This window comes from Pseudophryne corroboree, chromosome 6 (assembly GCF_028390025.1).
Source record: "Pseudophryne corroboree isolate aPseCor3 chromosome 6, aPseCor3.hap2, whole genome shotgun sequence".
Lineage (NCBI taxonomy): Eukaryota > Metazoa > Chordata > Amphibia > Anura > Myobatrachidae > Pseudophryne > Pseudophryne corroboree.
Genome location: NC_086449.1, coordinates 334,852,199 through 334,868,565, shown reverse-complemented (window position 1 = coordinate 334,868,565; position 16,367 = coordinate 334,852,199). Strand labels below are relative to the sequence as shown.

General features: G+C 42.6%; 1 protein-coding gene across 1 annotated transcript in view; it reads left to right on the top strand.

Moving 5' to 3' along the window:
• CSPG4 (chondroitin sulfate proteoglycan 4) overlaps positions 1-16,367 on the top strand; it is a 228,423-nt gene that overhangs the window by 147,036 nt on the left and 65,020 nt on the right. Inside the window, exons 4-5 of the mRNA XM_063926411.1 lie at positions 9,140-9,604; positions 10,302-10,478. Of these exons, the coding sequence (XP_063782481.1) occupies positions 9,140-9,604; positions 10,302-10,478 (642 nt within the window). The remainder of the gene's footprint in view (positions 1-9,139; positions 9,605-10,301; positions 10,479-16,367) is intronic.

The window sequence follows — 16,367 nt, the reverse complement described above, 5'->3', positions numbered from 1 at the left end:
ATATATATATATATATATACTTTCATACATACATACAGTATATATATATCTAGGAGTGGCGAGTGTTCTGGACCAATGCCTTATAGAGATAGATAGATAGATAGATAGATAGATAGATAGATAGATAGATAGATAGATTTACGCCATCAGTACAGCTGTCTACTAGCTTGTATTGGTCAAACCACTGCCTAATTCCAGATGGTGAATGATGACAGAGTAACATTCTCTAGGGCTCAGAAAATTCCATGTCTTAATTATCTTCTTGTGTGGCCACCAAAGTGAAACATCTAACATTGTAATAAACAATACACTTTGTCAGAGGCATATGGCACATACTTCCCACATTCACTTAATGCCTAGAATAGCTGGCAGCTCTGACAGTCTATGTTATGCGAAGTGCGAACCAAAAAAGTATTTTAAAAAAATGGTGACTATGCAACAAGTGGGCTGCCTATATTTTATTTTCTTATTTAAAAAGTAAATGCATTTGCTATCCAAGTATACTTAATAACCTGACAGATCCTGTCTCTATGTGAGCTTTTTCCTACAGAGAGGACCTGACTCAGCGGTGTGCGCAATGGCGATATATACACAGCTGAGTGATTATCGGCTTACTGCGCATGTGTTGTAGTCGCACTGCGCATGCAACCAAGCTGCCTTAGCGATGCCGCTCGCAGTGAGGATTTCTTCACAAAGTGATTGACAGTCAGAGACTGCTTGGAGTTGGCAACGTGGAGTGGCAGCAAAATGCAAGCGTGCAGTGACCTTTTATGGGGCTTGTCTGAGCTTACAATTGCAATCTCATATGCAGAAAACATGGTGCCAGCATCTCAGTTCCCACAGGGTTGCTGAGGGAGTCAGTTATCCATGTGTGTTTGTATGCAGTTGCTGGGACTTGCATAGTGGGTGTCTCAGTACATTTCCAGGCAGCTACAGAATTATATATGAAACAATTTCTATAGTACACATAGGCGCTCAAGGAAAATACATTTTGAAAGGAATGCACTCCCCTGGTAAATCCTTTGTTATAGGGAATCCATCATCTTCAGCTCACTCTTCAATGAACATGGATACATAAAAAGATATAAAACAGAGAGCACACTCCTCGTGTAATACAGTTTGGGTAATGCACGCATAATTGTATATAAAATGTCCAACTCCACTCGGGAATATGAATTATTAAAATAGTGTTATTGGGAGACCCCCAATACTAAGCACTCACTGATTAAGAGATTGAAATAAGCATATTATCACTCTATCCCAAGTGAAACATAAGAGCCTTCACCAAACGATAGTGGATGTTCAGGGATGCCCCCTATATAAAACCACTCACAAGCATAAACTTGAAATCAGGCACATCAGAAGGGTCTTTATCCTGATGTATGTCTCCTTGCTTCTCCCTCCCCTTTCAGGGGTTTGATACTCCTTCGCCTTTCAGGGTTAGAAGAATATAACAGAGAGCAGGTTTTTGCACAATAAAAAATCCTTTTTCTTTAGTCCAAAAAACATAAAAGTTCATACAGACAAAGAGGATAGCATACCCGGATTGGAGTTTGATAGATGTGATTTAGGAAAAACGGGCCCCGTATTCCAAACACCTCCTCCTTTCCAGGCAGCGTCTCCTTAGATGTTCGGTAGACTCCACCACCTACGCGTTTCGGTCTCCAAGAGATATTTGTCAAGATGCATGTGGGTAGTCTACAGGAAGTGCATTATATACCCCTACAAATGACTCAATGCTCCGCAGGTGTGTGTCAATCTCGTTTGGCTCTAACAGCCCTGCAATCAGTGTCTCTCATAAGTCCATATACATCTGTGTCTTTCGTCATTCCATATCCTGGTTCCCCGGCGTCTCACTCATTTCCGGAAGTGTCTTTCCCATAGGCGTCCTCAACCAAGATGGCCGCGGCCTTACTTCCGGTTATCGCGGACCACTTGACCGGAAGTGTCCGTCTCCTATTCCCCAGTTCTTTTTATGTTTTGATTGCATGGGATTAATGTCACTTCGTTTCCATGGCAACCCGCAACTTTTGATCTTCTTCCATGGATTTAGGGGAACATGTACTAAGCAGTGATAAAAGTGGAGAAGTGAGCCAGTGGGAAATTTCCCATGGCAACCAATCAGCTGCTCCATACAATTGTATAGTATGGAAATTAGAAATGTTAAGTCAATGCTGATTGGTTGCCGTGGGCAACTTCTCCACTGGCTCACTTCTCCACTTTTATCACTGCTTAGTACATGTTCCCCATAGTCACTTATAGAAATTGTATTAGTAAGAAGTTTCCATGTATTCCTAAAATGGAAATAAAGTTTTCGCTTAGCAACATCAGTTTTACTTTTAACTTGATTAAAAGCAAATTGATACGGTAATGGTAAAAAAAATATATATAATATTAAATATTCAAATATTTTTCTAAACCAATAAGATATATCTAGGTAACTTGTTCACAAAAGCCACTTTAAATCGAAATCTGAGTTTAGGCCTGTTGGTATCAATGTTTTGTACAGGTAAATAACTTTAATTTCTGTTTTGGCCAGTATACTACCCTGTAGTAATGTCTTTTATCCTTTCTGGATATATGAATTATGAATTTTTTCACATTTTGAGGTACTGAACCCCTTAATATTCCTACATCCTAAACATGACCCACATCTATAAAACCCTTTGGATCTGTTGTATACTGTGCGGCCCTTCCTATCTGAGTGTATGTTTTACACCAAATGACTCTTTATATTTCCGGCTCTCCTGTAGATGTGAACTGGCGTATCAGACAAAATGTGAAAAAATTCATATAAATGGAAATGAACACAAAGTGGAAGAATTTATCACATGTGATACGGCGAATGTCATCTATGCTATAGAATGTTCATGTAACAAATTTTATATAGGCCGCACTAAAAGACCTTTAAAGGTTCCATTGTGGGAACACTGCAGGAATATCAAAAAAGGTCTTGAGACCCACTCGCTATCCTCCCACCTTCGAAAAATCCACAGTTGTTCGTTATCCGATATTAAAGGTTTCTATGGTATAAAATTATTAAAAACCACAGATAGGATAAAATATATTACTAGTACAGGTTGAGTATCCCATATCCAAATATTCTGAAATACAGAAATTTTTTTTGAGTGAGACTGAGATAGTGAAACCTTTGTTTTCTGATGATTCAATGAACATAAACTTTGTTTAATACACAAAGTTATTAAACATATTGTATTAAATGACCTTCAGGCTGTGTGTATAAGGTGTATATGAAACAAATGAATTGTGTGAATGTACACAAACTTTGTTTAATGCACAAAGTTATTAAAAATATTGGCTAAAATGACCTTCAGGCTGTGTGTGTATAAGGTGTATATGAAACATAAATGCATTCTGTGCTTAGACTTGGGACCCATCGCCATGATATCTCATTATGGTGTGCAATTATTCCAAAATACGGAAGAATCCGATATCCAAAATACTGCTGGTCCCAAGCATTTTGGATAAGGGATACTCAACCTGTATACTGGCCAAAACAGAAATTAATCTTATTGACCTGTACAAAACATTGATACTAATAGACCTAAACTCGGATTTCGAGTTAAAGTGGTTTTTGTGAACGAGTTACCTACATATTGATTACTAGGTGATCATCGCGCTCTACGGGTGCTCTTCACACCGTCGTAAGGGGCTATGCCCCCTTAACCCTTGCACGCCCTTGGGTGCATAGGCCCTTGCGATGGCGTGAACAGCGCACGCAGGGTACGATGAATCACCTAGTAGGTGCTGTGGTTGGGTAGTGGCGGGTGTGAGGGAGACGCAGAGTGGCGGGTGCGGGCGTACCGAGGGTGGGGGAGGGGCGGTTACGTGTGAGCTGCGGTTGTTGGGTTGTTTGAGTTGGTGTTGCAGACGGGTAGGGGTTGAGGAGGCGTTGTGGGTGGCTGTTTGTTGGGGATGGAGCGGGGGATTTGGGTGGGCTGGGGTTTGGGTAGGGAGCATGACTGTTTGTGTTGTGGAAAGGGTGGCAGGAGTGGTGCTGCAGACGGGGGTGAAGAGGGTGTAGGGGTGGTATTTGGTAGAGGGGCAGGTGTGAGGGTGTTGCCGTGGTGTGAGGTGTGGGTGCTGTCGGTGGGGTAGGGGTGTGTGGACGGGTGCCTCAGGTGGGTGAGTGATGTGTGGGTCAGTGTTGAGGATGGTGGAGATGGGTAATAGGCGCAGCACGGTGTGGACAGTCAAATAGTGTACTTAGAGGTTCAGAGTCATTGTTTGAGACTCTGGCAACAGTGACTTGATGAGTCTGGCATTTATAGGGTGGGACACACTAACCTTTTTATGCTGTTGAAATAGTTCTTCTCCTCCTGACCGGCGCAGGTCCTTGCTCCCAGGTCCGGTATATTGTCCTATTGTGGCTCCTCTCTGCCGCGGTCACTGTGAGCTGAGCGGTGTCGCTGGTGCATGTGCATCTCACCCAACCTCCCTCCGGCGTCTCACAGACCTATGTGCGCATGACGGGATCTTGTATGATATGTGCATGCACCGTAGAGATGAAAGTGGCCGTGGCGGTGAGGAGGCAGATCGCGAGAAGGGGAAACTACGTGGATTGTTAGCAAAGGGAATCGCCGGGCAATTGGAGAGCAGAGAGAGCAGCAGAAGAGGTTATTACATGTGCACTGGTGACAGGTCCGTCCTTGGCGGCCAGCCATCTACCATGGTCACCTCCCTGTCTCCTATATATTCTCCCTGATCTGTCACTCTGTGACTGTGTCTGCTGCTGGCACTGCTGTATCTCCCTGCAGATGCTATCTCCGCCCATTGCTGTGACTCCCCCCAGCGTTAGCCACACAGTCACAGAGTGACAGATCTGGGAGAATATATAGGAGATCTTATTGGTTTAGAAAAATATTTTAATGTTTTATATTATATTTTTTTTTTTACCATTACCGTATCAATTTGCTTTTAATCAAGTTAAAAACTGATGCTGCTAAGAGAAAACTTTATTTCCATTTTAGGAATATATGGAAACTTTTTTCTAATACAATTTCTGTAAGTGACTATATCCACGGAAGAAGATCAAAAGTCGCGGGTTGCCATGGAAACGTAAATACCGGAAGTGACATTAATCCCATGCGATCACATCATAAAAAGAACTGGGGAATATGAGACGGACACTTCCGGTCATGTGGTCCGCGATAACCAGAAGTAAGGCCGCGGCCATCTTGGTTGAGGACACCTATGGGAAAGACACTTCCGGAAATGAGTGAGACACCGGGGAACCAGGATATGAAATGACAAAAGACAGATGTATATGGATTTATGAGAGACACTGATTGCAGGGCTGTTAGAGCCAAATGTGATTGACACACACCTGCGGGGGATTGAATCATTTGTAGGGTTATATATAATGCACTTCCTGTAGACTACCCACATGCACCTTGACAAAGGTCTCTTGGAGACCGAAACGCGTAGGTGGTGGAGTCTACCGAACATCTAAAGAGACGCTGCCTGGAAAGGAGGAGGTGTTTGGAATACGTGGCCCCGTTTTTCCCACATTTATCAAACTCCAATCCGGGTATGCTATCCTCTTTGTCTGTATGAACTTTTATGTTGTTTGGAATAAAGAAAAAGGATTTTTTATTGTGCAAAAATCTGCTCCCTGTTATATTCTTCTAACCCTGAGTATTGCTGCCAAGAGGGGAAGGAGTATCAAACCCCTGAAAGGGGAGGGAGAAACAAGGAGACATACATCAGGATAAAGACCCTTCTGATGTGCCTGATTTCAAGTTTATGCTTGTGAGTGGTTTTATATAGGGGGCATCCCCGAACATCCACTATCGTTTGGTGAAGGCTCTTATGTTTCACTTGGGATGGAGTGATAATATGCTTATTTCAATCTCTTAATCAGTGAGTGCATAGTATTGGGGGTCTCCCAATAACACTATTTTAATAATTCATATTCCCGAGTGGAGTTGGACATTTTATATACAGTTATACATGCATTACCCAAACTGTATTACACGAGGAGTGTGCTCTCTGTTTTATATCTTTTTATGTATCCATGTTCATTGAAGAGTGAGCTGAAGATGATGGATTCCCTATAACACAGGATTTACCAGGGGAGTGCATTCCTTTCAACATTTATTTTCCTTGAGCGCCTATGTGTACTATAGAAATTGTTTCATATACTGTTCTGTAAGGGGTTAAAGTTGTGACCCTCACTCTCTAGCGTTGCAGAGGCAGCTCAAGTGTGCGCACAATTAACATACCAACCTTTCTGTATTGCATTTCCAGCTACAGAGTTAGCATTTTCTTTTTTTAAACAACCACTGTGGGATCACAGCTGCGAATGTGTTAGCTACATCTCTGATTCAGGCCCAGAGTACTGAGTTAAATTACTCTTACCACTCCAGTTTTCTTAAAGAAGAAGATGGAGGTCTACTAAGCCCTGGAGAGTAATAACGTGCAGAGAGATAAACTACCAGCTAATCAGCTCCTAACTGCCATGCTACAGGCTGTGTTTGAAAAATGATAGTTAGGAGCATATTGGCTGGTAGTTTATCTCTTTCCACTTTATCACTCTCCAAGGCTTAGTACATCCCCCTAGAAATGTGATGTGCTTTATGAGACTGACGTTTGCTTCTTATTCAGACAGCTACTTATTCACTTTTGATTCGTGCTCCAGCTTCTTATTCAGAACATGTTATGTAAAACAATTAAATCAAGTTGGATCACTAATATAACATGTTCTTAATAAGGTAGAAAACAAATAAGAAATTAATAAGAAGCTGGAGCACAAATAGAAATTAATAGGAAGTTTGAGCATGAATAAGAACTGACTAAGAAGCTGGAGCACGAATAAGAATAAATAAGAAGCTGGAGCCAAATAAGAATTGAATAAGAAGTTGAAGAATGAATAAGACTGAATAAGAAGCTGGAGCACGAATAAGAAATTAATAAGGAGCTGGAGCACGAATAAGAAGGGAAATTAGAAGCTGGAGCCGAATAATAAGTCAAATAAGAAGCTGGAGCTGAATAAGAAGTGAAAAAGAAGCTGGAGCACAAATAAGAAGTGAATAAGAAGGTGGAGCACGAATAAGAAATGAATAAGGAGCTGGAGCACGAATAAGAAGTGAAATAAGAAGCTGGAGCCGAGTATGAAGTGAATAAGAAGCTGGGACATTAGTAAGAGTGAATAAGCAGCTGGAGCACAAATAAAAAGTGAATAAGAAGCTGGAGCACGAATACGAAGTGAATAAGAAGCTGGAGCACGAATACGAAGTGAGTATGAAGCTGGAGCACGAATAAGAGGGACTAAGAAACTGGAGCACGAATAACAGTGAATAAGAAGCTGGAGCATGAATAACAGTGAATAAGAAGCTGGAGCATGAATAAGAGTGAATAAGAAGCTAGTGCAAATATAAGAAGCGAATAATAAGCTGGAGAACAAATAAGAAGCGACTAGAAGCTGAAGCACCAATAAGAAGTGAGTAAGAAGCTGAAGCCAAATAAAAAGTGAATAAGAAGTTGGATCATGAATAAGAAGCGAATAAGAAGCTTGAGCATGAATAACAATGAATAAGAAGCTGGAGCACGGATAACAATGAATAAGAAGCTGGAGCACGAATAAGAGTGAATAAAAAGCTGGAGCTAAATAAAAAGTGAATAAGATGCTGGCTGAGTAAGTAGCTAACTCCAGCCTCGTATGTGCTGTAGTCTTTTTTGCAAAACCTTCAACCAGTAACTCACTCAGGAGGTCAAAAATCTTAACAGCAAGCAAAGCATTTGTTTTAAATCTACATTATTGACAGAGTTGTGGTGTCCCTCTCTAGTTATGGATTTGCATTTGAGTCAACTATTAATATCTGGTGTTACCGTAGAGTTGCCTGCAGCTGGTTCTTGTGATTTTAAGTTCTGCATGTGTTTTGTAGCTGAGGCAGCTGGGGGCAACTCACAGTCATACACATCTCAGGCACATCTGCACTTGCAGCTGATTGGGCATAACTGGCTAACAATGGGGCATTCCCACCTAATGAAGTCTAAGTTGAGTGAGGACGTGTCAAGGGCATGTAGGTGGAATTGCCGACTATGCAGAGTTGTGCAAATGCAGAGATCAATCTGATTTTCGACAGATCTCTTGCATAAGATATAGGGCTGATAATGATGATGGCTACTCCTTATTGCACTTACAGGTGCTCAATCCACCTCTCCAGGTGACAGGGGCTGTATGTGTAACCTGCGTGGAACTCAAAATTCTGTGTTACTTTACAACATAATTATGCACCATTTTATGCTTCAAGCACTAATGACGGTATCCTATTACAGGGGATAAAACATTGGGTGCATTTTTCCAATGTTTCACCAATGTTTTTTACAGGCTATCCAATTAGGATCGCCCGTAAAAAACAGCTTAACTCCCGAAAACACACAAGTTCAGTGAAATCTGTGTGTTTTACTGAGAAACAGCCCCGTTCTTACTTGAAAACGGTTCTGATTCCAAGAATTTGATTTTGCCTGCCTGAGGCAGGTGAAATAAAGTCCCCGATAAGCCGTGGCAAGCTGCAGTGACCCATACCTACCGCAGCAGGCACTCAGTGCTGTGATCCCCGGCGGGGAAGGTGTACAGCGCCGTGACCGCATCCCTCCTCTTCACCCGCCCCCAGCAGCGGTCATATGATGGGAGAATGGTCATGTGACCGGGAGCTGTCAGGATCTAGTATCTGGTGTAGCAACAGAGAAACCCTGATAAGTTGCAGCTCATGCCGGCTTATTGAGGTTAACAGGATAGCCCCGGGTGATATCATTACCCATGGTACATTATTGGATATCCCCCTAAGTCAGGCACTTTATATATTTCAGATATATTATTCTGCTTACTGGGAAACAAGCTTTATTGCTGTAAGGTCTAACACTGAATTTAAATTGTCCTCATATTTTACAGACCCTTCAACATCACCCCTTCCACTGGGTAAAAAAATGTTTTACTCCTGAGAACTTCATTTACATTTGCAGTCACATGCATTAGACTAATTTATTGATTGGAAGAAGCATTTTATATACCTGGTGGAATGGGTCATGTTAAAGGGCATTATTGTACATAAAAGCTACTGTAATGTATTGTAGATACCTAAACTTATAAACCCAACTAACCTTGTATCCACAGGTATCCGCAGAGGGCCTGTTCCCTCACAAAATTGCATACAGTTTGACAGACCCTCCTTCTTTCGGTTACTTGGTGTCTATTAGTGGAGAACTATCTTCAGATGGGTCACCGAGTTTGGACTCCGTACATACTTTCACCCAGGAGGATATTAACAAGGGAAGGATCCTGTATCTACATTCAGCTTCAGAAATGCTCCCTGACCGTATGACACTAGAGGTGTCTGCAGAAGGGACAACTCAGGAGATAGTGATCCCCCTGGAGATTCTATCTGTTCTTATCCCACTGGAAGCCAATGAACTGGAAGTGGAAGAGGGTGAGACAACTGTCCTATCCAGCAGCATACTCAAGGTTCCCAATGAATACTACCAGGGTCTGCATTTAGAACTTACAGTACTGGAAGCTCCAAAGAGTGGTCGTATAATTGATGGAGAGAATAGGAATCTGAAGAGCTTCAATTGGAATGAGGTGAGGTTTGACATCAAACCCTCTGTTCTGAATATATATTAAAAAAAATATGCAGTAAAAGCACAGGTCTAGAAGCAAAGGGGCATAGAGTAAATCATATCCATGTAAAAGTTTTGTTTAAATAATCATGCCTGGGTTAATAATAGAATATACTTTGTTCTTGAAATCCACAATCTTGCTTTATAGGGAATTGACAGCTCTGATTGTCAACAACTGAAACACATAATCCAAACAGTAAAAATGGCTCTGCTCTGCAATAACCCAAATTGGTAACTTGAACTTTGGCAGAGAAGAACATTAGTGGACTTACTCCCAGCAATATGATGAAAAGCTTCAAGCACATATGACTGTAATGATTAAGCCACACAAATAAGACAACAGTAGTACAGGAATAAGAGTTTGTATTTTGAGAAGACGTCACTCTACTGCATAGTGATTCTGTCCAGCTTTTTCCACCACTACACGCCAAGGAGCACTGAAGAATTCATTAAGGTGCACTAGCCACAGGAAAACCAAAATATTCATAGAAAAGAAAACTAACATGGTAAATGTGGACCACATACAGTACCATTCGATAGATAGATAGATAGATAGATAGATAGATAGATAGATAGATAGATAGATAGATAGATAGATAGATAGATAAGCACACTGGTACATAACTATATTATTATATAACTATATTATTTCTTTCCAGCTGGATCAGGGACGAGTATTTTATGAACATGATGGCAGTGAGACCAGAAATGACAGTTTCACTATTATGGCCAATGCTTCAGATGCAAACCACCACAGCCAGCCAGTAACAGTCAGCGTGATGGTACAGCCAGTAAATGATGAGAAGCCAATCGTTGTCATCAACAGTGGGCTGCAGGTAAGTTCATGGAACTGTATAAACCCATCATCATCATTATTCATAACTAACTTGTTCATTTCATGTACTATTTGTGATCATGAAAGAGTCTTGTAATCAGTAATTCATCAAAAATTATCAAACATATATTTAACATAAGCCTCAATTGTATTTTTATATCTCATAACTACTTTTTTTTTTAATGTAATGCACTAATGTAGATAGATGTACAAGGATGTAGCTACCATAGGTGCAGAGAGTGCAGCTGCTATGGGGTCCAGAGCTGACAGGGGCCCCCCTTTCCTGTTACAGTTACATATCATATATTATATACTGTATAAGGATAGTGTCAGGAGATCGATGCTGCAATCCCAACAGCCAGCATCCCAACCATAAGTATATTGGGTGGGTTAGAGTTAGGTGGCAATTATCCCAAGTTTTGCTACTGTTTTCAGCACCCTCCTGTAAACTATAATATTAGTGCCCTATTCCCCATACTTTATAATGGGACAAAGATCTCACAAAGAAGCAGTGTGGGCACACAATAGTACCCCCAATTCAAATTACTCCACACAGTAGCAGAATCTTATTTACGTTACACCACATGTAGTGCCCTGATTTATATAACCCCACATAGTAATGCCCCTTATCCAGGTTACGTCACTCAGTAGTGCCCTTTATACACGTTATGCCCACAATAGTGCCCCCTATATAGAATTCCCATAGTAGTACTGTCCCTTACACATAATGCCCACAGTTGTAGTGCCCCTTACACATAATGACCACAGAAGTGCTGCTTATACACATAACGCTCACAGATGTGCTGCTTATACACAAAATGCTCACCTTCGTAGGCCGCTTATATACAGAATGCAGAATGCCCACAGTAGTAGTGTCCCTTGCACATAACGCCTACAATAGTAGTGCCCCTTGCACATAATGCCTACACTAGTAGTGCCCCTTGCACATAATCACCACAGAAATGCTGCTTGTATACATAATGCCCACAGAAGTGCCCCTTATACACATTTCTGCCTCTGTCACTCCAGCAGCTCACTGCCTGTATCCTTCCAGCAGCTCCATGCCCTGTATCCCTCCACCAGCTTCCTACCTCTCTTGTCACTCCAGCCCCCTCTCATCTTGTCTTCAAGATGCACAGAGACTACTCCTCTTCATGGCTCTTCTTCATATCAGCAGCGGTGGCAGCATGACATCACATAAGCCACTTTGACCTGAGGAGGGGATGAAAGCTATCCAACAGACATAGCATCTGTGAGTACCAGAAGGGTGGGCTGTAGATGGATGCGGACCATGAAGCCACCACGACCTGAACATGGGAGAGGTGGCTGCAGTTCATCAGTAACACAAGCGCTGCCCACAACATCAATTGAGGTAGCTAATTGGGCAGACTTTTTTGTTGAAATTACTGTGTAGGGCAATGGAGGAGGTTTAACTAGTTCCCCCTACCATTATAGTCATTATATCAGTTCCATCTCGTTTCCCCCCACTTTAACCCTTGCTTACAGCTACCAGGGTTGGATTGGAAAATAGTGGTACAGGTGAATCCAGTGAGTTGGTCCACTGCCAGAGGGCCCACCCCCTAATCTAGGGATCAGGTTCCAGACTGTGCACTTGAATCATGCATTATACATATGTTACATTGATTATACTGCATATGCACTCTCTAATCATGGATAGCAAAACCTCGAAGAAATATGTATGTAGTACCTACTTTTATCCACTAGATGTCTTCATTGTTCCTTATTTTAAACCTAATTATTTTAATGTTTCTTCCTTACTTTATTGGACACAAATAATTATGTTTCGCTCCAAGCAACAATCACATATGAAGATAAGTAAAAAAAAATAATATTTAGTGACAGTTTCTTATATAGCGCAGCAAATTCCGTTGCACTTTACAATTGGAAACACTGACAAAACAAAACTGGGAAGTAACAAACAGTCATAGAAGTAGGAAGGCCCTGCTCGCAAGCTTACAATCTCTAGGGAAATAGGTATTGATACACAAATATAGGTGCTATCTATTGCATAATTGTCTTCCAGACTGCAAAGGTTTTTGGTGTGCTGCATGATATGGCCACACAGCAACGATGAACTGGGGTCAGGAGGAAGGGAAAGTAAAGAAAGAGAAAACATGTGAGGATATGTGTGGACTGTACAGAGGGGTGTAATTGGATAGGAAAGTTTATGAAGGTTATGTGAGTGGTTCTGGAATTTGATAAGCTTGCCTGACGAGGTGAGTTTTCAGGCAACGCTTGAAGGTTTGGAGACTAAAGGGAAGTCTTATTGTGGCATTCCACATAGTGGGTGCAGCCTGAAGAAAGTATTGCAATCATGAATGGGAGCGAATAATGTGGACAAGAGACGTAGATATTGTGAAGAGTAGAGAGGTCGGGTTGGGAGATATTTTGAGATAAGCGAAGAGATGAACATTGATGTAGTTTGGTTAATGGCCTTGTGTGTGAGTAAAAGTATTTTATATTGAATGCTGTAGAATACAGGTAACCAATGGAGGGACTGACAGAGTGGATCTGCAGATGATGAACATCTAGCGAGGAAGATTAGCCTTGCAGCTGTATTCAGAATGGATTGTAGTGGTGAGAGTCTCTTTTATCGTAAAACTAGTAAGAAGACTATTGCAATAGTCAATGTGTGAGATAATGAGAGCTAGGTTTAGAGTTTTTGCAGTGTCTTGTATAAGGTATGGTTGTGTTTTGGATATGTTTTTTTAGATGCACGGAACATGATTTTGAGACAGATTGAATGTGGGAAACAAAGAACAGTTCAGAGTCAACGATGACACCTAGGCAGCAAGCTTGTGAAGTATGATTGATTGTTGAGTTCTCAACAGTGATAAAGATATGATTGATTATAACTGCTATTGGCCGGTGGAAATATAATTAACTCTTTTGGAAATATTAAGTTTGAGGTGGCGAGATTACATCCAAGATGAAATGGCAGAAAGGCATTCAGTGACACGGACCAATACAGATGGTGACAAATCTGGGGAGGATAGGTAGATCTGAGTATCATCTGCGTACAGATAATATTGAAATCCAAAAGAGCTGATTAGTTTGCCAAGAGATGTGGTATAGATTGAGAACAGAAGAGGACCTAAGACTGAGCCTTGCGGTACTCCAACTGAAATAGGTAGCGAAGAGGAGGTGGATTCAGGGAAGCAAATACTGAAGGAGTGATTAGATAGGTAAGACAGGAACCAAGAAAGGGGATGCGGTCAACATCCCGCTGGACGGGATCCCGGCGGTCGAAATCCCGACGCCAGAATCCCGACCGCCACAATCCCGACATATTCTCCCTCCGTGGGTGTCCACGACACCCATAGAGGGAGAATATAATAGTGTGCCGAGCATAGCGAGGCACCGTGCCCGCAGCGTGGCGAGCGAAGCGAGCCCGCAAGGGGCTGCATTCCGCTCGCCACCCCTGTCGGGATTGTGTGGTCGGGATTCCGGCGTCGGTATTTCGACCGCCGGGATCCTGTCCAGCGGTATTACGTACTGATCCCCAAGATCTTGAAGACCTAGGGATTGTAGTGTTTGTATGAGAAGAGAGTGGTCAACAGTGTCAAAAGCCGTAGAGAGATCTAGAACAATAAGTGAGTGATGGCCTTTAGACTTGCAGTGACCAGATCAATCACAACTTTAGTCAGTGCTGTCTCTGTGGAATGTTGGGAACAAAAGCCTAACTGAAGTGGGTCCAATAAATTGTGTGAGTTAAAAAAAAAGTGTGTGAGGCAAGTGTAGGCAAGTCTCTCAAATAGCTTGGAGGAACATGGGAGCAGAGAGAGGGGACGGTAGTTTGAGAGAGAGAGTTATGCTGACCATACACTTGTGTGATGCCCCGCGACGCGACATCGCGGGCATCGCACAGGCAGTTCAGGTGCGATCAAATCGCACCTGAACTGCCAAAGTTGTTACCAATTACCATGCGATCATGCGATAGATCGCATGGTAATCACGTGATGGGCACGTCACCGCCGAGTGGGAGCGGCCTCTGGTCGCTCCTGGCGGGTGCCCATCGTACATCGCAATGCGATATATCTCATGTGGGTTTGAAACCACATGCGATCGCACTGCGATGCGAGAAATATTATGTGCAGCACATCATATCTTGAGACGCGATATTCGACCGGCGTGCCCGTGCATCGCATCTCAAGGTACCTAAATTGTGCATACAATCCTTCAATTTCTCTCACAGATGTGGTCGAAATCGAAGGGTAGCACCAATTATCTTATAAGTGTATGGGCACCATTAGAGTGAGAATATTTTTTTCAGAATGGTAGTAATCACTGCATGCTTGAACAGTAAAGGAAAGATACCAGTAGAGTGAGAGAGAGTGAGAGAGAGAGATTACAGATGTTAGTTAAGGTTGGGATGAGCACAGGAGTTTTTTTTATTTGTGAGGTTATACGATCAAAAGGAGAGGTAGTTGAGCAGCAGGATGAGAAGAGTGTTGATACTTCATTTGTGAGATCAAATGAAGAGAAGGTGCCAGAGGGTTCAGTTAGGGGATTGAGTAGGTCATTGGCTGAGAAAGAGCATACCATTTCATCGATGATGTTACCAATCTAGACCTTGAAGTAGGAAGCAAGATGTTGTGCCTTGATAGTGGCTGGTGACAGAGGCGTCTCTTATCCTCTGGACACCTGGTGCGGTGGGAAAAAAGGGGGTGGAGCTTTGTGGTAAGGGTGCGGGGTGTAATTGGAGGGGCGGGGCTTTGTGCCCCTCACCCGTTTTCCGGCGCTTGGGGTCCAAAAAAGGGGCAGGGCTTCATGGAAAGGGGTAAGGCTTTGCATCCCGACCCCCATTTTTCGCCACTTGAGGGGATCGGGAGATGCAGGCTGCCTCCTGAGGGGTGCTATTTCTGCAGTGCCGGCTCCTGCTCAGTGACAGGAGCCGAGTGCTGCACATAATGTGCAGTACGGATGGTGTAATGGTTAGCATTACTGCCTCACAGCACTGTGGTCATGGGTTCGATTCCCACGATGGCCCTAACTGTGCGGAGTTTGTATATTATCCCCGTACTTGCGTGGGTTTCCTCCGGGTACTCCGGTTTTCTCTCACAATCCAAAAATATACTGGTATGTCAATTGGATTCCCTGCATGTGGTAGGGAATATAGATTGTAAGCTCCACTGGGGCAGGGACCGATGTGAATGGGCAAATAGTCTCTGTAAAGCGCTGCGGAATATGTGTGCGCTATATAAATAACTGGTAATAAATAAAATAAATAATGTAACAGTGCAGCACTCTGTCACTGAGCAGGAGCCTGCATTTTGGTGTCACCTCCTCAGCGGGTGACAAGCGGGAGCGGGCCGCACCCCCCTTGTGATGCCAGTGGCTGGTGGGTTGGGTGAGGGGAGGTTCAGAGGTGATTTAAATATAGTAAAAAGTTGTTTGGGGTTAGAGGTTTGAGCAGAGATTATAACACATGTATTTGTAGAGAATGCCATGTAGACAGTGTAGGAACAGTTGCGACCGCTATGCAATTATGACTCAAAGTTTTAAAATCACATCAAATACAATTAAAGAGCATTTTTATACATACATGTTGCCAAAATTAGTTAATACAATTGAAAACTAACATGCACACTAGTGATATATTTTTCACACGTTTTTCATGTACTTTTACTGTACTGCACCTCTACCAATATAGCCTATTCTGTTGGTGGTATGGATTAACGAATATATGACAAATACTGTAGGCCGAGGAAACAGAAATTGTATATTGTGTAGAGTTCCCTCAGACTGCCCATTTGGCCTCTGTAGTGGGCGGCCGCAAGTGGGTGCAAGCAGCTGGCGGGTGATGCAGGAGACTTCCAAGAGTGCCACCTGATTTTCGGGAGACTCCCAACTGTTTCAGGAGGGCAGG